This window comes from Cyrtonyx montezumae, unplaced genomic scaffold (assembly GCF_038088225.1).
Source record: "Cyrtonyx montezumae isolate F1298 unplaced genomic scaffold, pur_monq_1.0 scaffold_17, whole genome shotgun sequence".
Classification (NCBI taxonomy): domain Eukaryota; kingdom Metazoa; phylum Chordata; class Aves; order Galliformes; family Odontophoridae; genus Cyrtonyx; species Cyrtonyx montezumae.
The window spans coordinates 15927876-15949330 of NW_027071903.1; the positions used below are offsets into that span (position 1 = coordinate 15927876).

The 21455-nt window shown below is 42.1% G+C and overlaps 1 protein-coding gene across 2 annotated transcripts in view; it reads left to right on the forward strand.

Annotated features, from left to right (window-relative positions):
- Positions 1-21180, forward strand: part of CBFB (core-binding factor subunit beta) — a 42274-nt gene extending 21094 nt beyond the window's left edge. Inside the window, exons 4-6 of one of the 2 annotated variants that reach the window (XM_065733482.1) lie at positions 1318-1434; positions 5926-6052; positions 19093-21180. In XM_065733482.1, coding sequence (XP_065589554.1) covers positions 1318-1434; positions 5926-6052; positions 19093-19115 — 267 coding nt within the window. In that variant the 3' untranslated portion in view covers positions 19116-21180. The remainder of the gene's footprint in view (positions 1-1317; positions 1435-5925; positions 6053-19092) is intronic. The other variant, XM_065733481.1, reaches the window with a different exon arrangement.
- The last annotated feature ends 275 nt before the right edge of the window (positions 21181-21455 follow it).

Consider the following 21455-nt stretch of genomic DNA (forward strand, 5'->3'; position numbering starts at 1 on the left):
AGCTTTGCATGAGGAAGCCATACCTTCCCTCTGTACAGCCTGTAACTCCTGGCCCTTCCTCTTTCTTCCCAGTGACCTGAGCTGCCATGCATGGAGCCAAACAGGCGGGTGCAGGAATCAGGCTTGGAAGTGCCCCGTAGCCCTAAACGTCAGTTACAGCTTGCTGTGCTGAGGGCTTGCTGGAGGATGAATAGAGAGTGATTAGAGGAGATGCTGTGTGAAATTTTCCCTGGCTAGCTGGACCCTTTCTGAAGACTGCTATTTTGAATGTCTAGGCAGCCCTCCCATCTGGAATGGGTGCTGGCCTGTGTGCGTGGTTTGCCTCTCTGGCAATTCAGCATAGAAGAACTTTTGTTTTGTGAGTGGTTTGACTTGCCAAGTAGTCTGAAATAACTACTAGAGGCTGATTATTTTTTTAATCATTTTTTTTTCCCCGTGATTTGGATAATTTAGCTATGTGAATTGCTTTTAGTTTATTTTTTTATTCTTTTTGCAAGGCTAATCTTTTTAAATGGTGGGTGTTAGACTTGTTTAGCATTGTTTGCTTCTTTCTAAATTTCCTGTGGAGATAATCTCTGGTCTTTAGAAGGCAAAATGCTTCTATTTTGAATCCCTGCCTCATCTTCTGTTATCTAGTATGGCATTAACGTGTGCACTGTTCTTGCTGCCGTTCAGGGCACTGTGCAAATTGGAGCTGGAGGTGGGTTTTGATCATCTGTTGTTGCTTCTTTTGAAAAGCCTCTCACAAATGCTGGCATACAGAAAGGAAGACTATTATTTTCAGCATGGTGTGGACATATAATGGATTTCACTGAATTCTGGCTTGCAGAGTTGAGGGCTGAAACTGGTACTTGCTTCTGATTGTAAAAACTCACATCTGGAGTAATACGCAGAGTTTTTTGGCAGGAGCAGAGCGTGCTCATTTAACCATTTAAACATGCTGTGGGGGATCTTCCCTGTCTGGCAGTGTGCCACTCTCCTTGTGACACAAAGGTAAGCTGACAAGAGAAGGGGTTACTTTAATTTGGAAGCAGTAATGGAATCCTAACCAAGTCCTGGTGCACACCAGTTTATAAAATGAGAACACAGCTCAAATTTATTCCATCCTGTATAAGCAGGCGGACGTTATAGAGTTTGCTTGATTAAAATGAGTTCTTGGAAAGGAGGCAGGAGAAGCTGTGAAGTGGAGTTTCATGTTACCAGTTGGCTTGGGTGTTCTAAGAATATAGACAGAAGTTTCCCACATTGCTGTTCTCATTGTGCAGGCGTGTGTGTAATGGTTTTGAATTCATAGCAAATGTTTTGCTTTTATTTCAGGTGTACTTGAAGGCACCTATGATTCTCAATGGTGTCTGTGTAATCTGGAAAGGCTGGATAGATCTGCAGAGACTGGATGGTATGGGCTGCCTGGAATTTGATGAAGAGAGAGCACAGGTAAGACAGCCTGCCTTAGCTACTGTGTCTTAGATTACTTCCTGTTTCTCCTCCTGGAGGAAAAAACATGTAGTCAGGTAACAGCTGTATGTGCTAATTTGTATGCTTTCAGCATTCACCTAGTGTACAAATTGCAAAGAAAACTGACAGTACAGAAGTTGAGAAATTGATGGTTGTAGCTAAACCAGTGTTGTAATTAGAGCAGAGTATTAGGAACAGGAATGATCTGTAGCTTACAACTTTGTGATGTTTCTTAGGACTGTTACTATGCTACAGAGCAATAAATCTGGAAGTGTTTGGGAAGCTATTAGTGTAGCTTTAAACAACTGGCAAGTCTTTTGTCTTTTCTGTCTGATTACTCTATCTTTTATGTTTCTTTTTTTTCAAAGGAGCATTTTTGGTTTTTTTACATGATGGAGAGGGGAAAAAAGAGGGATGTGGAGTGGGGGAAGAGTAGGATGAGTAGGGCTTTTTTCTTTGTAACGGTAGTAAGCAGCTTTTTTAAGGTATGGCAGCTTTTGAGAAAATTGCTTCCTATCTGATGGCTTCCTACTGCTGAAGTGACTTTTTCCAGCAGCTGAGTCTTTGGACGTGCACGAGAACAAAAGTAAACTCAGAGGAAATCAAATTTTTAAGTGCATATTACTTCTGTAAGCTTCACTTAGGCTTCTGTAGAGTTCCCTAATTTAGTCAGACTTTAGATAGATCTTGTCTGTTCCACTTTGTGCATCTCCTTCTCAGCCGACCTTGGGGTTTCCCTTTTAGTCATAGCCACAACTGTTCACTCCTTAACAAGTAGGAACTTTTAAATTCCACTTAAATGCAAAGAGCACTTCTCTGTTCTACATGTGCAGAACTGGAGGGCATATTGATTAATTTGTCTCCTTTCAAGAGCTGGAAGTATTCAAATCAGACTTCGTGTGGAGATGTGTAATTGCAGGCTTTCGTGGAGCCTTGCCTCCCTTAGACTTAAGAAGCCAATTTGTATATTAGATCACGGTCTTGTGACTGTGTTCTGCCATAAATACAAGTACCTTGTGTCAGAAGAGTATCTTTGAAGTGGTCACAGCTCTGTGTGCATTCTTCAGGATGCCCAAAATCAGTGTCAATGTAATCTGAGAATTAAAAAATAAAGTCCTTCTACCTTTGTTTATCTGCAAGAAAAGCCACAGAGCAAATTTTTTCCTTGAATGCTGCAGTTAGCTGCAGTCGCCTCTTCCAGGGCTGAGTGTCAGCATTAGGGGCAGCTAAGCTCCTGATACAGCAGTGTTTTCTTTTAAAAAGCAATTAAATGCTGTAACTCCATGGATTAGAATTCATCTGACTTGCACATCATTGTCAGATATAGCCCCCTGAGGACTGTGCAAGAAAAAATGCTTTGGTCCATGCCTGTTACGTTTGGTATGTGATTCCAAGTTGTGTGACTGAGCTGAGGGGTGGCTGACTGGGTTGTGTGCTCAGGAGCTGATGGTGTCACTCTTCCCCAAAACTGGATAGCTTCTGAAGAAGAGGATCAAGTGACCTTTGGGTTTCATTCTTCCCTTAGAATTTCATGGTGTGTTTTTGGATGCTCCAGGATTATTTTAGTTTTCTGATAACGTATACTATCTTAGCTACATGGAAGAATTCTTTACAGATATCTTCAGGGAGTATTTGTGCACTGAGCACGTGATTTGTTGTTTGTTTTCTATTTTTTGAGAGGGAATTTTTACATGCTCTCAGGTGTCACTGCTTTCTTGTGTTTCAAGTTCAGGGTGCTGAGCTGGAAATACTACGTACTGTATCTGCAGAGATATATTTGCACTTGATTACAAGTCCATAATCTATTTTCAATTTGTGCTTCTGAGCATCAGCAGTTAAGTTTATATTAAGTGCAAGTTGGAGGGGAAAAAAATAATTGATGCATTACCTTTTAAATTCTCATTATATTGCTTTGTGTTTGTTAGTATTGTAAATCTTTTGCATTGTTTGATCTCCCTTTTCCTTTATCTGTTATCTGCTTCCTCTCTTGAATGTGTTTTAGTACTGCTTGTGTCAGCTTACTGCTGATGCTGATCCCCACATGACACTGGTGTCAGAATGGGTTCAGGTGCTTTCAGCTGTGTGGCAGTGCCTGTGGCGCTCCCACTTCTGTCGTGTGACTCTTAGCGGCGTTTGTTGTCCCCCTCCCCACCACCCCTGCCATTTTTGGGAAAGCTTGCTTTATACAAATCTAATACTCTTGCATTTTCCTGTCTCTTACCACTTCTTTCTATTACTGAGATCAGATACTTTTTTTTCTGTGCCACAATTTTGGTATTCTGTCCTTCAGCAGATCAAAAAAAAATGCCTCAGGAAGGAAAGTCACATACACAATAAAATCCTTTAACTGTAACTTTTAAGCTAGTGTTCTTTCTGTTTTTTTCACAGCAAAATAATGTCTTCCTCTGAAGCAGCCTTGCCCTTTGTTACCAGGGGCCTTGGTTCAGCTGCTCGTTCAGCCTTCTGTTGGACTTAACACAGTGCTTGGGTACCTTCTCCACCCAGTACTGGAATATCCCTGAGTTTGCTGTTTGCCTGGTGTCTCCTTGAAAGGCTGTTAATGTCTTCAGTACTTTTATGTGTCTTCTGTAGTACAGCTTTCTTGATATGTAACATTCTTGATATGTAGGTGTGGGTGTGAGGAAGCCTCTCCTTTGTGGCTCTTTTGCCCTGTTGATACGATTCATGTTTTGCTAATTCATTTCATTAATGGGCTCCTATCAGAAACACTTCTGAATAAAACTAGGGTGGTTGGATGATTGGGTTTCCTGCCACCAAATGTTCTAATTGCTCTAATTTGCTCTAAAATGCTCTAATTACTAGATTTGGCTGATGTTTGTAAAAGGGTAGTTAAACTCCTGTTGTATGAGTTTAGAGGTGTTCAACTTCTCTCACTGCATCTGTAAGGCCAAAGCTGGATTTTGTGTGTATATATGTACTGATTCTTTTCTGAAATTCTCACTTAGCTTTTAATGGTTACAACCATCTTTAAAAAATACCCTGGCTGAGGCTGTGCTAACTTCTTATTACGTGACCACTTCAAACGGTGGTAAAATGCAAAAATCATACAGAGAAAAATCTGCTTTCTTTGAAATCCATCGCTCTTCCCCCCAAAAGTAAGAGGGTAACAATGAGATGTGTAGCTGCCGTACACCAGAAATAAGGCAGCTTTTTTGCCATCATCAGAGACACAAAAACCTACCTCATATTTTCTCTCTTCCGCATTATTAAGAACAAAATTACTTTTAACTGTGTGACCTCAGTTGCTACGTGCTGCGTGAACATTAAGATTACTATAAAGGGTCGAATTCTGCTTTTAGAAATAAGCCAGACTTCTCTTCTGGGCAGCTCTAAAGATTGCCTTTGAGTGCAGCTTTCTGGGGACCTGGGCACACGGTTATTGACTGACAGCTGTTTGTCTCTAACTGTGCTAGGCCACGAGGGGCACACACCACACAGAGTGCCTTCAAGGGAGCGTGATTGTGCCGTGGGCGAAAAAAGCAATTTAACAGTCTCTCAGACTAAAGATGTGTGAACTGAAATTTAAAAATGTATGTGCTTAATCCCTTGGTGTATTAACATTTAGTTGGTTTCTCACAATGTTTTTGTCCTCTGGCAGTCAAGGTTAGGATTTTTACTTCTGGGAGAACTGTCAACTTGAAAATAATGCACGTATGTGGGAATGATGAGAAGAGTTAGCAATAATTATAGCTGGAAAGTTACGAGGAGAGAGAAGTAATGCTATTTATCCCTTATCGCCTTCTTGATATTTTGAGCTTTAGTTTATGAAATGTATTTTCATGCGTAACCCACCCTTAAAAATAAGCAACAGAGTCGTTGAAAAGCTATAGGTTTCCTCTACATTGTATATGCCTGTATATGTATCAGTGGAGGAATAATTTCTGCTTTGTGTTTTTCAGTTAAATGTAAATTATTTAAATATATAAGGCTTATAAATGTTCATACTGTTGCACCTTCAGCAGCTTTTGATAAAATTGAGATTTAATTGGTCTGTAACTTGGACATAAATTTTAAAATGGAGGTTAATTAAATTACCATGGTATTTGTCATGATGCTAATGAGCTCTTTCAGTATACCTGTGAATATGGTCTTCAAAATGGCATTTATAAGGAAATAAAATGCATTGCCTATTTCATCTAACTTCTGAGAATTCCTAACTTTCAGAAAATTTCGCATCATTTAAAATGACTTCTGACAGGACATTCTTTGAAAGTGTATAGCAATAGCTGTAGCTGTACTGCAGCTTCAGTTACATCTGCTGTAGTGATGAAGGTAGGTAGTAATTTCTTACCTTACGTTAGCAGTTGCTGGAACTGATCTGTGATCTAGCTGGTTCTGCTAGATATACTTGTCTTTGCTGACAAGTGATCCCTAATATTCAAAAGGAAGGTTCATCAGATGGAAATGAAGGTAACCTTTTGTGTCACTTTGTGTCATGTGGTTTGGTAGCAGGAGGATGCTTTGGCACAACAAGCCTTTGAAGAAGCTCGAAGAAGAACCCGCGAATTCGAAGACAGAGACAGGTCTCATCGGGAGGAAATGGAGGTGAGGGTTTCACAGCTGCTGTCAGTAACTGGTTAGTACTTTCCCAAAACTTAAGATTGTTTTCATTGATTTGTGTGTACAGTGTTGTGGATTTTGTTTGTTGTCCAGTTTTGTCGTGCACAGATTACAAAATGTGTTGCTTCCAACTCTTCTAGAAAAAAAACAGGTTCCAAATGTTTGAAGTCTTGTCAAGAATTCTGATTTCTAGCCTTTTATTCCTTGCTGTAGATGATCTTGTTTTGTGGATACTCAAGAAGTAAGGCTATACTTGTTTGCGGAGCTGCCGTGTCTCTGGCAGATATGGGGACATGTGTCCACGGGAGATGCTCTCTGCGTCTCCTGTGGACACAGAAAAAACCTGAGGAAATGCTGGCAGATAATTCTGCAGCTGGCTATCGCATGTTATGGAAAACATTCCAGATGACCTTAATCACATGCTACAGTCTGCTTTCTTCTACAGGTTGTGCTTTCTTTTCTTCTCACTGTGTCTTACTGGGGGGGAGTCTTACTCCTCTGTTTCACTGAGATGGTTTTCACTACCCCGTGTTTTGCTTTGTTAGGGTCCCACAGTCTTAAATCTTTTTTTATTTTTTTAATTTGAGCAGAAATTACTGGAATTAAGGAAAGAAGAGCCAGAAAAGGGAATGGAAACAAGCTGCTCTAAGATGTTAGGAAGTCAGGAGCTGTAAGATGATGAGTGATACGTAAGGAGAGTTGGCAAGTTAGGACAGACTGTGGGTCAGACAGGGATAAGAGATGAAACTGAAGGAGTTTGAATTACTTTTTCTTACTCCTTACTAACTTTTTCTTACTCCTTGCTTAATCAGTATGGTCTGGTCTGAATTGTAGGATGGCTTGGGTTGGAAGGGACACTGAAGATCATGTAGTTACCACCCCCCTGTGGTGGGCTGGTGGCCATCCATCAGCTCAGGCTGCCTAGGGCCCCATCCAGCCTGTCCTTGGGCACCTCCAGGGATGGATCATCCACAGCTTTGTTGAGCAGCCGGGGCCAGGTCCTCACCACCCTTTGCGTAAAGAATTTCCTCCTAACATCTAATCTACATCTCTCCTCGTTTAGTTTAAAACTGTTTCTGCTTGTCCTGTCACTATAAAACAGTGGAAAAAGTTGGTCTCCTTCCTATTTTTGAGCTCCCTTCAAATACTAGAAGACCACAGTGAGGTGTCCTTGAAGTAGTCCTTCGCCAAGTTTAAACAAACCCAGTTTCCTCAACATGTCTTTGTAGGTAATGTGCTCCAGGCCTTTGATATCTTTGTGGCCTCCTCTGGACCCGCTCCAGTGACCCCTTGCCTTCCTGTGCTGAGGCCCCCCAGCTGCAGTGCAGTACTGCAGGAGGGGCCTCACAAGTACAGAGCGGAGTAGGAGAGTTGCATTCCTTGCCTATTGCCATCCTTCTTTTGGTGTGAGCAAACATGACCAATCTGTTGCTCCTCAGGTTTTTCGAAGACTTTGTTACTGCTGAGCTGCTTTTCTTCTGGCTGCTTTGCTGATGGTTGAGATGGTTAAACACACATTTTTCTTCCAAGTGACAATGGAAGACACTGAGCGTGACAGTGAGGAGAGAGATTCAGAGAATGACTACCACTTTAAAGAGATTGCCAGAGTTCTTGCTGACACTGATGTGGCCAGGTCATGTGTCAGCTGTAGAAAGATAAAGGCCTTGCCTTTGAAGACTGGATCCTTGGAAGAGCTGGACAACCTGGATCATTTTTTGTTTCTGTTGTATCGTAGCTGGAAACAGTTCAGAAGGATGTCAGAATCTTAAAACTGTAGAGATCTGAGGCAGCTTGCCTTAATTTTAACTATGTTGTAGGAATTTGAAGGCCAACCTTACATCTTTTACCTTAATTTACATCAAGCTTTACTTATTTTCCTTTACTATCCCCTTCTTACTCATTCCTGTTACTGTGCTAACTAAATGCTTAAAGTTCAGGTTTTCTTTTCTGAAAAAGAAAAAAAAAAAGACTTGAACTTCTGCAGTTCTGTGGGATTTGATTCTTCAAGAAGGTAGAAACCCCTTGTTTGCAGGTAAGATGCACAGAAACTCTCAAATAACAGTGAGATTGAGGTAGCATCAAGCATCTGGGTCTACGTAAGGGACATCAAATCTTTTGACAGTAAGATGCAAACAACATCCCCGGCCAGCTGCAGGAGCTGGATTCAATAGCTTCTGAAAATTGTCTCTTTCCTTAATAAGACAGCAAGCAGTGGTTATTAAATGATGTTGGTATTAGCTGCCAGTTCCCATTTTTCTCTTAAAATAGAAATAGTCATTGTCTCATCTCTGAAGCATTGGCATAGATCACCTACAGAAAGGAAGAAAAGGATAAAAGGCTATCTGAAATACGTTTCGGCAGAATGAGAAAGCTACCAGATTCAAAGTTAATTTGAGATGTCAACCACAGATGTCTTTTTTGTAATTTCAACACATTTTGTTATGTGCTTTTTGAAAAATTTATTTATATTACTGTATGTGTTTTAATGTGTGTAACCACTTTGGGTCTCAAGGCTGCATGAAAATCAGAATCTGGGGGTTAGGGTATAGAGTTACAATGCATTCCTCAGGAGGAATCAGGTTTCCAAGTCAGGCACTGTTTGCCTGAGTTTTGTGGCAGTTAAATTCTAATGCAGCATTCAGGCAAAATCAAATTAACCTTAATTAGAAAGCACACAAATGAAGAGATTGTGATCATCATAAGATTATGAATAGAAGGGAAGGCCTAACTGTGCATCACCTCTGTTGTATTTGTGGCCTCCATTGTATTTTCCTATGCTCATGGTGTTGAAATCAGCTTGAAAACATGGTTTGATAGAAAATATTGCACGCTGTTTCATTACATCCATTTGTGTCTTTGGTTGCCATATGGAGATGGCACTTCAAGGTTTTTATAGGGCAGTTAGAAATGGTGGAATCTGAGCACACTGAGTGAATTTTGATTTGTTATGCTACATACAGAGCTCCCTACAGCATAGGCTTTATCATGTTATGTGTTTCAGTGTTACTAAATCTGCAGATTTTTCTTTTCTGCTAAGCATGGCATGGGCAGTGCAACTTGAAATTGCCAGACTTGGAACGGGATCTCATCAGCATTAAGGATTACTTTAGGAATTGCGACACTGTCTGTAAAAAGCAGATTTCCTACTGTAGAATTAAAGGCATTTCAGCTTAATAGAGACCAGATTCTGCTTTAGTGGGGGAGGGAAGGAGAATCCTGCAGTATTCCACCCACTCCTATCCTAAACAGACGTGCCAGCTCTTTGGAAACATTCATCCATCCAAAGCCTGGCAGCATCTGAAAGTGATCAGATTCAATTCCTTATTTATAAAACTTGATGTAGAAAAGTTTCCCTACTCTTCAGTCTCTCTGTAGAGTTTTAAAACGAAGCTGTATATTCTCACCTAGGAGTGATCCCAGCAAAGCTTGTTGAATTGCTGAAGTGGGGGTGGTGAATTGTTCCAAGTTGGGGATGGTAAGACTTGGAAAAGGGGAAAAATATCAAGAGAGTAACAACTTCAAAACTATTACTTTTCCACTTTTAAGTTTCCTCTCTTATTCATAAACAAAAAAACCCACCAACAAAAACCAAAACTAACCACCACGACATGTTCTGGAGTTTGTTTGCCATCCTTTTGTCACGTAGTATGGTGCCTGTTGATGACTTCAGTAACAACAGATCTGTATTTTAATGAGGAAAGACTCAATAGTGGTGGTAGGTCATGCTCATTTTTCTGAAAGCAACTGTGCTTTGGTCCAGTTAGCATTCATCCTAACGTGAGTAAGTTGTTATACTGTTGAGTAAGAATGGATTTAAGCAATTTGCTTCAAGTTTCTAGGTTTTTCCTAGTTGAAATGTGTCTTGTTATACTTCCAGGCTGTTTCAGTTTTGAGTATAAGATGCCTTTGCTTTCTGTCAGCATATGTAGATTGGTTGCACCAAATACCACAAATTCTATCTCACTGCACTCAGAGCTCTTCTGTTTCAAAAATGTTTTGAAATCAGTGTTTTTAATTAATGCCTTCAAAATTAATAATGTATTCTAATGGCTTTCACTTTCCACAAAAGCACTGGAATGCTGAGACAGTAAATATTTAATGGTGCACACACAGAAAGACCTTGTCCCCAGGTAAAGCGTATTGTATAAATAAGTAATTGTATGAAGTTTCACAGGGCTGTGTAGCAAACCCACCTTCACTGGCGACTTCCCACCAACTGAAGGCTGACTTTGCTTTCCTGAAGCAAGCACCACATCAAACAGATACATGTATTTCAAATGTTTGTGCTTTGTTTCCCTCAGTAAAACCAATAAGAGAAGGAAGTGAGGAGGAATGGCAGTGAGGCAAACACATCTCTATCCCTTTTTCTTGGCTGAGAGAGCTGGTGTGAGTGTGTTCTTCCATTGGTGTGGTTTCACCACGAATGACCAGAGAATGGGGTCATGATAAGAGGTGTTCTGTGGAAATTGCAGTGAGGCTGCTGTCTAGAAATGCCTGAACCTTCCTGTAAAAACTTGGCTTTTTATTCCGCGTTCTGACCATAGTAACACGATGCAAACTTTGTTAGGCTGTCCAGAATGACTTAAAGAGGTTTAAGCAACCCACAGTTGGTGAGGTCAGAAGCACCAGTGGGTCAGAGCCCTGCTCAGCCTGGGAGGGCCACGGGTGGAAAGTAGGAAGCAGTGGGTTCTCAACAAGGTAACAAGAGGATATTTCTGTTATGTTTGCAGATACTTTTCGTGAAGGTTTGCTCTGCGTGGGCAATCATAGCTTTGAAATGGAAGCAAAACTATCTGAGTGCAGTTTGTTCACTCTCGTGCTTGGCAGATTGTATTCTGTGGATTGCTTTATTTGGGGCTGCATTGGATCTGTTCTCACTTTTCCAGTACGATTTGCTCAACAGGCATTTTGGAAATGTACTGTTTTTCTATTTTGTGTTTTCCACATTAATGCCATGCTTTTTATTTTAGTGATGCTGCAAGGGGAGAGGCTCTTCCCTGAACAGAGTAGCTCAGCAGCATGTCTGTTTGTGGTCTTGTGCTAAATATAAATCACATTAATGCCAGAGCAGAACCATTTTAGGAAAGTGCACGAATTTCTCATTTTTGAAAACCTTCACGTTTTGCTGAAGAACAAGATGTTTTGAAGCTTTTTGTTGTCTCTTTCAGTAGAAATTCCCCTCTATTGAAATCTCCATAAATTAAAAAAAAAAAAGCAACAACAAAAAAACCCCACAGACCTTTGCACGTTTTTAGAATAAAAAAGTGTCATGAACTTTAAATATTCAGCCCTGTCAAGGATTTCTGCACGCTGAGCAGTGTTTGATGGGAATTAGGAGTTGAAATGAGTGGTATAATTGAGTTGTGCTCAAGTTGTGGACTCTTCAAATAAAACGAGAATTTATTAAAGAAATGGAAATGGTTCACAACTGAAACAGAACCAAGTGGAAGGACTAATTTACTTCCAAAGTTCTAAGCAATGAATTTATTTTGCCTTCTTAAAGAAAAGGAAATTTAATATGAAACTAGCAGTGCAAACAAATACCTTAACAGTAGGTATTTTGGTCAAGCATAATTTGCTTCAGATGAAAATACGATATGCCTATTGGTTTCTTTTTGTATTTGTTTCATGGCAAATTCTGACTTGAGTTTGTTTGTTTTTTCTCCTGAAAAATTAATCTGGAATGAACTTAATTACTGCCTACTGTGTATACTGTCTGAAATGACAAAAAATGAGATGAAAATACTCTAAACATTAATACAGCTTTTTGGGTGTGAAAGAAATCCAAACTGTTACTTCTCTGTATGCAGTAGGTAGTACGGTCTCGGGGTGTGTGGATATATATGATATGCTATATATATGATACATACGTGTATTCCAGATGCACCCTGCATAACTGAGGAGAAAGCATTGAGGCTGGTGTGGGGACTCGCATTGCTCAGCAAGGCTGTGGGCTGGTAACAGTATGGCCAGGCTGTTTCACAACTTCTGACCAGCAGACTGTTTTTTCTGACATATGCATTCCAAAGGACTTTTTACAAAACTACTCGTGCTGTATGGAATCAATGCTGGATATTGTACAGAGGGGATCAGTCTTGAAAATCAGGGAATACTGTAATATAAGCATCTTATTTCAGTCAATGAAGGTTAAGAAGGGGCTGAGCAACTGAGGGATACGGTCTAGAGGCAATCAATATCAATTATAAATTTATAACCTCTGTACCAGCCTTCAGACAGTGCTGCCTAAAAGTAAGCATTCCAAGCTTTTCTCAAGTTTTCCTATGAAAGTTAAATTCTTAACTGCTCTCTGCTTGAAGCTTTTAAGAGCTTGATCTGTTCCAATGCTTTTTCCTTTATCAGCTTACAATTTTCATCTGATTACTCTTGTTGTGCACTGAAATGTACAGCTTTGTGGTAACTTTCAAACAAAGATGAAACAGTTGCAGTGATCTCAGGCGAGAGGGTGCATTAGGAACGGGTAAGCAGATTGTGCACACTTGGTCTGGATGCGTGCAGTACCCAAAGCAGTGATGTGTGCTTTCAGGGAGCGATGCCTTCCTCTAGGAGCAGCTGCCTGGCACCTTGGAGCAGAGTCCTGCCTGAGGTGGCTGCTAAATGGTTCTAGTCTGTAGTCTTTTCAGTGAGCTGAAAAAGCAGTGAAAATGGATACACGAATTAAAAGTCTATATACATAGAGGGAGAGTGAGTTTGTAAATTATTCTCTAAGGACTTCAGCCAAACATCCAGGTCTCCTAGCAAATTTGAAAGTGTTTTCTCTTGTACGAGTAATACAAGTGGTGCTTGATGTAGTTAAGAAAGGTCTTTCTCATCCCAGGTTGAAGTTAGAAGGACAGGTATCAATACAATGGGTGTTACAGCCAGCAAACCAAGCTGCTTCTGAGACTGGAGGTAGGCTACCATGCCCTGTGCTGATACCTACACCTGCTTGTAACGCACAGAAAGTCACGTACCCTCCTGACTTCCAGCAGCTCACAGATGTGGTGTGTAGTGATGAAGGGGTCCTCCTGATGCTGTGGCTGAAGTTGTGAAGCCCCTCAGACCTGAACTGCACAGGGTGCTCCATAGAAGATTATATATCAGATGTACATCTTAGTGTGTTGTATTGGCCTCGGTTTACGACTTGAATTCTGAGAATGCTGAGCTTTCCCTCCCCCACTCTTCTTTTGAGTACAGTGCAGTGCAGCTAAGGGTACTGTGAGCAGAGGCATGGCCAGCAGCACAACCCTGTGCACATCAGTAGGGGAGGAGCAGTTATTAAGCAGCAGCTCAGAAGCTCAGAGCAGAGCCTTTTGTTTGTTGCTTGATTGTAACTGGTTATTTTTCTAAGTATTGCTCTCTTTACTTCTACTTGGTTGTTTGGGTGTTGTTTTTCTTTCTTTTTTTTTTTTTTTTTGCCCTGTAGTTGTATGCTTTTTAGAAAAGTATCTGCATGTATTCTCAGACTTTTTTTAAACCCTTTTCAGAAGGTTGACAGTCCTTCTAAGAGAATCCAAATGTTCACTGTTTAGTTTTTCATAACATAGCTTGATCTTTCACTTATTTAGTAAATTATAGATGATAGATGCCAAGGCACATAATGCATCTGCTCTGTCTGCTTCAGCGGAGTGGATCTGCCAGAAGGCAATTAAGGAATTGCAGTGGAGTTGTCTGTGGAAAGACTTTATTTTGGCTGCTCTTTGTGGCAGCCCTTCTTCAAACTATCTTCCTTTTCCTCCCTACCCTCCACCAGTGTCTCAAGTCTATATGCCATGCATGTAGTTCTGCTGGTGATTTCGCTGCCTAGCATGCAGTGGTCTTTGTTTTGTGACTGCTTATTGGAAGGGATTCATAGAAAGCGAGGCCCTTCCTCGTGCCAGCCCTGTCCATCCTTTCAAAATCCACCTCCAGCTTTTCCACTTCTGCTTTCTCAGAGCTGTTGTCACATAATGGTAGCCACACAGGGCTTGCTGAGTGGTTTCAGAATAGTAAGGGGTATTGCATCTGGAAACTAATGAGAGTTGGTGCAGATAGGAACAGCAGGAGTGTTTAGTTGCATATTTCCATTGTTTTCATGAATAGAGTGTAGTTCAGACATTCAAAGACAGCTTCAAGAGTTGTGTGGACTTTGTTGAAAGTGTGACTAACGGAAGCATGGGGCAGGGTGAGATGGTGGAGGGGAATAATGCTGGTATCTAAGCATCCTAGCAGCTGGAGGAGCTGCTTGTGTCTCCCTCTTGAACTGCCACAATGCCTCTGTCTGTTTTACCCAATTGCCCCAGTGACAGCTGTGAATGCTCCAGCACAATTTCTGTCCAAAAGAGTCACCATTCTAAGATGATGATGACTTCAAGCTATCTCATTTATTGAGAAGAAAAATGCTACTGTTGCATCACACTTTCAGAATGACTTTCACCCCATACTGATAACGTTATACTTGAGCTTGGAAAGGTTTTGAACATACAGAGTTGGAGAGAGCAGTGGTGTTAGAGCATTGCCATAGATACTCCTTGCCGTGGATACTTGCCTTTATTTATCATCAAATGAAAACAGTTGTCAGTAGCTTTTGTCCTGTCTGCTATTCTCCCTGTTTTATCAGCCCAAGAATTCAGTTTAAATAGATCTAGAATGGAAAGTTATAGGAGGTTTTGCAATTTTTTTGTTTGTTATTTGGTTGGTGTTTCTTCCAAATGCATTCCTGCAATTCTTTTGGTTGGTCATCGTGCTGTCTCCTGCTTTCAGAATTTTTTAAATGGCTGGTGGCCAGTTATAATTCCTTCCGTATTGCTGAAGTGTTACAGAAGATTTGCATGGTTTCATGTGCTTGAAAGCTGAGTATTTTCGGGTATTGAAACTCCCTATGTGTCCATCACATTAACTATTCAGTCTGGGGATATTTGGAAAGAAGCTGCTAATGTTGGTTAAAATTCATTCAGTTTCAGGAGAGTCACTGCTGTGATGGGATCCACGTACCATTTACAATTGACTATTTCACAAAGGGACAGCTGAATAACATGCAAAGTAGTCCCCCTTTCCAACTTAAAATCAGCATTTGACTGAAAAATGAAATACGCTGAGATAAGATGGATAACTGCTGTTTTCTCATGACTCACTGTGCATGACTCATGGCAGGGCATTCTGCTTCCCAGTGGCAAAGATAGATGCATCTCTTTTAATTGAAGTAAGTTTCCTTAATCTTTGGGAACCTGAGCTAATTCTTCACAGAGATGCTTCTGCATGGCTTGGTAAGTTATGCATTTTAAAAATCATAGCAAAATCTGCAATTCTGGGGATTGATTAGCTGTGCTGAGAGTTCTGGAAATTCCCATTTTTACATCTCTAGAAGGAACCTTAAGTCTTCCTGTGACAAACTGAGCAGAACCACCAGATGACTGCCACACTAGTGGTCACGGTCCCGCCACAAACGAGTGTTAAGAACACTTGTGGCATTCTTCTGAAAGCTGTTTTTTCACCCTTTGTCAGTGGTCAGAAATACCACCTCATTCCTGATGCTCTGTGTCCTCGCTGTCTGCACGCCAGGGGATTTCTCCTGTTCTTCACCAGTGGTTTTGATTTTCACATGCACACACGTGTGCTGCTTACAGCACATCGGTTGCTGTTTTAGTGACCGCATTCTGTGCCAGTGCACGTTGGTGGAACGGTGGCTGGCAGAACAAGTGTGTTCCACTTTTGTGCTCCTGCATAGTAGTGCCACTCAAGTATGTGAGGGTTCCTGAGTGAGAGGCAGCTGTCCTTCCAGCGTGGAGAAGCAAACCTCACTTACTGAAATGCAGAACTACACCTTTATCCACATATGCTTCCTATGAAATACTGCAGTGAGTGCTTTCAGTACATTGGAGGGTGATTTGTCATGCCTCTTGTGTATCAGTAAAAGGGCAGATCTGGCAGTCGTTTAGTAGTGGCTTCTGCAAACTCCACAAGTAGCAGTGATCTCATGAATCATGTGAATTCTTTCATATGTTCTGAAAGAAAAAGGCCACTTCAGGCAGAGTGTAAATGCAACCATATGCCCTTACCTTGGAGTCTTTGCTGAAATTTGACAATAAAATTACTGTGCATATGGTTTCTTTTCCGAAGAAGCAGCTCTGTTGCTCTTAAAGCAGGAAAATATCAGGAATGGACATGCTGGTTTCTCTTCTAGTAAGTGTGAAAAATGTGTGAGTACAAAACCAGTACTAGATGGATGCCACTGGGATTTTGGCACCTCTTGAACAAAGAGTGCATGCCTTTGTTTCTTCTTAAAAGAACTGGGAACAGTTAGAACCAGGAGAAATGTTGGTACAGTCTGGTCCATGGGAGAAGGATATGAAAAGTAGGACTGTTGTCCCTTTGTTAATTTTAGTACGGTTCTCAGTGCAGAAGTGTCTGTTCAGACACATAGAACAACCGTGTTACGTTCAGGAAGATCTTTTGCAGTTCAGTTTTCTCTTGAAGGGAAAGAAAAGAAGTGTAGGGTTCTTCACCCGTAACATTTCCATGATTGTGCTGATAAGTCAAAACTGAATTATTTGGGTTTGTAAATGTGAAAATCTCAATTAAATACAGTCTCCTGCAGTTCTGCATCTCTACAGAGAGAGCAATCTGCAGATGTTCTTCGGTGGCTGGAAGGAATATGCCATCAGCACTTAGAATCTCCAGCACCATACGTTGATGACACCTGTTCATTTTAATGTGATTGCTCAGATTACTGAGAAGTCTGTGGGTTTGTGCACCAGCAGAGATGCTGGCTGCTGCTTTCGGGGCTGTTCTGCATGTGTGAGCACTAGATTGCTGCTTCATAGCTGACTGAGGGAGGAAGCATCCATAGAACAGAGCAAGAGGAAGGTCTGACCCATAACTAACTCAGATCCTGCATCGGTCTGATTTCTGGACTGGATCCATAAATGCAGTAGGTGCCAACTGCAGTATTCAAAATAGTGACAGTACTTCCAGAGCAGTAGTGGCAACGTGACCACCAAGAAGGTCAGGAGGGAATATCTCTTCTGGAAACATGCTGACGAGTACAGGGATTTATTGAATGAACTTTGCATGTGTCAGAATGGGATTATTGCGCTGAAAAGGAAAGCGTGGCTTCAGTATTTCAGTAGAAGGAAGCAGTGCTCCTTGCGGGTGAAGCTAGCCCATTGTGCTGGCAGCACCAAGTCAGGCCAGGCAAGAAAGGAGAAAAGGGAGGGAGGGAGAAGTGAGCAGGGAAACGGCTGCCGTGTTACAGCGAGGTGTTGGCAGCAGCTGAGGGGGTTGGGGCTGGCAGCCATGGCTGCCCGCAGCCGAGCAGGGGAGGAACAAGCAGCGTGCTGTGATCTGGGGTAACCGCTGCTGGCGGGAAGGCTTCCTCTGTGTCAGTAAGTGTGACTCAGAAGGGTCGGAGCACCGCTGGTGTCACCATTAGTCACGGGCTGGCTGAAGCGCTCACATTGTTCTGCGACACCGTGGGAACTCAAACTGCTCAGACTGAGAGCATCTGTGGCAGTGCTGCTCGTGTTCGGGCAGTGCTTGCCTTTCACTGAGGCACAGAAAGCTTTCTGGAGGAGGGAGGCATCACTTTGTTATGGTACTATTTGTTTGGGGCTTTATTTTTTTATTGTTTTATTTTAGTTTGAGAATGCTGTTCCCAAGGCCTGCACGTGGCAGCCTGCAGGGCTCCCAGCAGCTGGGAGCGTGGCCCTGCTGCTGCTTGAGCTGTGCTGGTAGCTGCAGGCCAGCGTGCCAGCTGTGCACCCCATAAACGTGGCACCCAAGTGTCGGTGCTAAAATGTTGTTAAGTACAGTTAGGATACAGGGACTGTTCCTAGAGGAGACACACTGCCTTACAGGTCAAGTATATGAATGGCTTTTCAAGCATTTACTTGCATTTGTGTTTGCTGCTTGAAAGCGGCCTGCTTGTTTGCAGAGAAGAAAACCCAGAAGCGTGGAGTTATGGCTTCTGGAACACAGGAGTAAGATAATGTTCAGTTGCAGAAGTGATGCACAACCACCCACAGTAAGGTCTCTGATGGGGACAGCTGGGGCTCCTTTTCTGCCATGTTCTGCTGCAAACCTTCCTGGTGAATGGAGGTCAAGTCCTCACTGCCTCAGAGGAAATGCAGCATGCTTGTGATCCAAAGCACGTGTCTGTGGGGCTTGTTGTGCTGGGAGAAGTGGAGATGCTAGTTATGTGTATGTTTGTTTGCCAGGCAGAGAAAGCAGGTGTTCCTTACAAGCACTGATCAGTACTGACCATCCTTAATTTCCTCTTTAAATTGCTCTCTATTCAAATCGTGCCAAAAGCTCTCCTTATTTAGATGAGAACTGATGTTACTTTTTTTTTTAATACAGGGATTCAGTCATCAGTACCAAAGTTTTCTGAAGTTTTGTTTTATTGCTAACTTTACAGGTGCACAAATAGAACATACATACTGGAGTAATAATCACAAAAAGTATGAAAATGTTTGTCAATCTGTAGGTGAAATTGTACTGTTTTGTTGATATGTCTCTGTTCCATAGAATGATCAACGAATTGTGCATATATTGGGGGGAGATCTCTTTGGGGATGGTGTAATGTACTCAGCGTTCTTCCCTCCCCCATAATCTTGATCCCGAGACCACGTAGAGAAGTGGGTTAACAGAAGAAGGGAATTTCACAGCTAAGAACATGTGTTTTGGATGAAGAGGCACAAGCCCTGCCTTACTGCTCCAGAGGGCTGCTGCCAACTGTCAGGGCGGTGCTGGCAGCACTTCAGCCTGGCTGCAGGAGCCCTGTGAGGCTGTGTGCTCGTGTACTGGGGCGGGCACAGCACACCTCTGGGCCCCTCCAGAAAGCAGGCTGGTGCTGGTCTGCTCCCCAGAGGCCGCTGTCACTTGGGGTGGGGGGTGGGACACTGTCAAATTGAGAGGGAAAGGATGATTCTGCTGTCAGAAATGTGTTGGTTACTGCTTGAAAAGCAGAGTTTCTGGCTTAGAATTGTTTTATTGACATGTGCTTAATATGTTTATGAAATGAACTGAAGTGATGATTTCTGAGTCATTTTCTTGATCCTAAACATGTGTTTATTGATGCAGGCAAGAAGGCAACAAGACCCTAGTCCTGGATCCAACCTAGGAAGCGGTGACGATCTCAAACTACGTTAATCAGAATCAACAGTGCCATGGGTCTGCAACATGCATTGCTTCTTGGCAAAGGATTGAATAAAGACCAGAAACTGTGATATCTGGGTATACTATGGTCTGTTTCCTGACCTGCGGCAGTCAGAGCCACCGTGAACTGCCATGGTTTGCACTATGTCTGAGTTACGATACCTGCATTTCCCATGTTAAGCATGTAGCCAGTGGCAATTTGGAATTTTGTTTTTCTATGCAAACTTATTTTTGTTGGCACTATTTTAGTGAAATGGAAACTTATGCAGCTATAAAACATTTTTTTTCCTTAACTGTAATAAAAATTGTCACTTAAAAACTAGGTCAAGATATTACAGATTAAGAACCTTTTTTTCTGTTGGTTTTTTTGTTGTTTGTTTGTTTTATTTTGTAAACTGCTGGAAGCCAATGCATTCCAAGCTTAATTTTTTTTAATATGGGCTTTTGGAGTTTTGATTGTCTTTCTTGTGCTCCTGCTTTGTTTTAGATAGGCATCCTTATCTTTCTTTCCATTCTTTTTCTCTACGTTTGCAAGACCTAAAAACTGCTGACATGATTTGGCGTTATTTCCAAGCTGAGCCCAGTGAATCATTGCTGTTGGGATCGGGTTTCAGAGTGCTGGCTCGTCAGCCTTACAGTTGCAGTATTCTTTTAACTGCTAAAAGTTCATCGGTTCCACTTTTGAAACAGTAAAGCTTTAAATATATATTTGTCACGCACGAACGCATTCTGCCCCGAGATCCGTCTCGTGTTCTGTTCTGTGTTCAGTGAGTTTGGGTGGTTCTCATGCCACTGTATATAGTAATTACTGAAACTCATGGGAAGTCGCAGGCTGGCTTCTGGTTTATTCAGGGATTTTTTTAAGCAGTTATTATGAAGGGGTACTGCAACTCCACAGTTAGACCCAACAGCACACGGACTGGGAGCGGAGGCGATCGGCTGCCGAGGTGATTGATGCGTGTAGGGTGACGTTTAAGGTAGCTGCTTCGACTGTATTTTGTATCTTAGGCTTTTTGTAACGTGCTGAATGGTGAGAAGCTGAGATGGGGCTGTGTGCAGAAAACCTCAGACTGTGCATAGGATGCTTCCATTAAATTGTATGCAAACGGAGGCCATGTCTCAGTGAGTGCTGTGCCTGCTGACAGGGTAAGGTGTGGGGCAAGTTAATCCGTGTGAATTTCCTTGCTCTCTCTGGGGGGGGGGGTGGTGAAGGGTTCTGTTCCACGTTTTTCTTTGCGTCTGTCTGATGTTTGAAGAAAATGGAAATGTGGTGTCCTAAGAGAGCTGTGTTCCTCATTAATGGCAATGCAATTGATGTAAAAGAAGTCTTGCAGAAATGTATGCAGATGTCAATGTGAAGGAGAACCTTTGTACGTTAACCAGGCGAGTGTTTAACATTCACTCAATGTCAATAACTGTGAGAATGTCATCCAATAGAAATATTTTGATATTCTGACTTCAGTGTGATTCACCTGGGAGATGTGCTGTGCCCGCCCATCCCTTTTGCTCTTCTTTTCCCAGAGAAATGATGTTTCCAAAGTGTTTCTGCCCTGTGTTTCTGCACACTGCACGCCCCAGCCCTGGGCCTCCTCTGCCATCTGTGTGTTTTTGATGGAATAGCCTGAAGATCTATTTTAAAAGGCTTTCCTAATGTTTCAGACGGTGGTTTTAAGCCACGAGTACACAGGAAATGATGCTATCAGCTGTTAACGTTGCCATCTCGGTGTAAATACCCAACCTTCCCTACTGTCATTTAGCATTCTGCTGCTTCCAATATCTTAATGCTGGCATTAAGATCACAGCCCTTCCCTCTGCTGGTTAGCAAAGACTTTTTAAAGTGCATTTTAAGTTATTGATGCAATTTGATATTTTTCATAATTTCTATTTAAACTGAAGTTGCATCATCTTTCTTGGATTCATCTCCTGCAAGAGTTGCCTTAAGCTACAGGATCGCTTTTGCTACTTTTTGTGTTGTATGTTTAACTTTCATAATAAACTTCTGTGTAGCAAACCTAGTTGCTGTGAGGTCCTTTCTGACAGCAGGGAGCTCTGGTGGGAACACACTGCGCTGGGGGGGCAGTGGGGTCTGCAGTGAACGTGGTCTCTCTGAAGAGGGGAGGTAAGAAAACACATCTTTACACTAAAGTTGGTGAGGCACGGGCTGCCCAGAGAGGTGGTGCTGCCCCGGCCCTGCAGACAGCCGAGGTCAGGGAACGGGGCTGTGAGCACTGATGGAGCTGTGGGTGTCCCTGCTCACTGCAGGGACTGGGAGCAGATGGCCCTTAAGG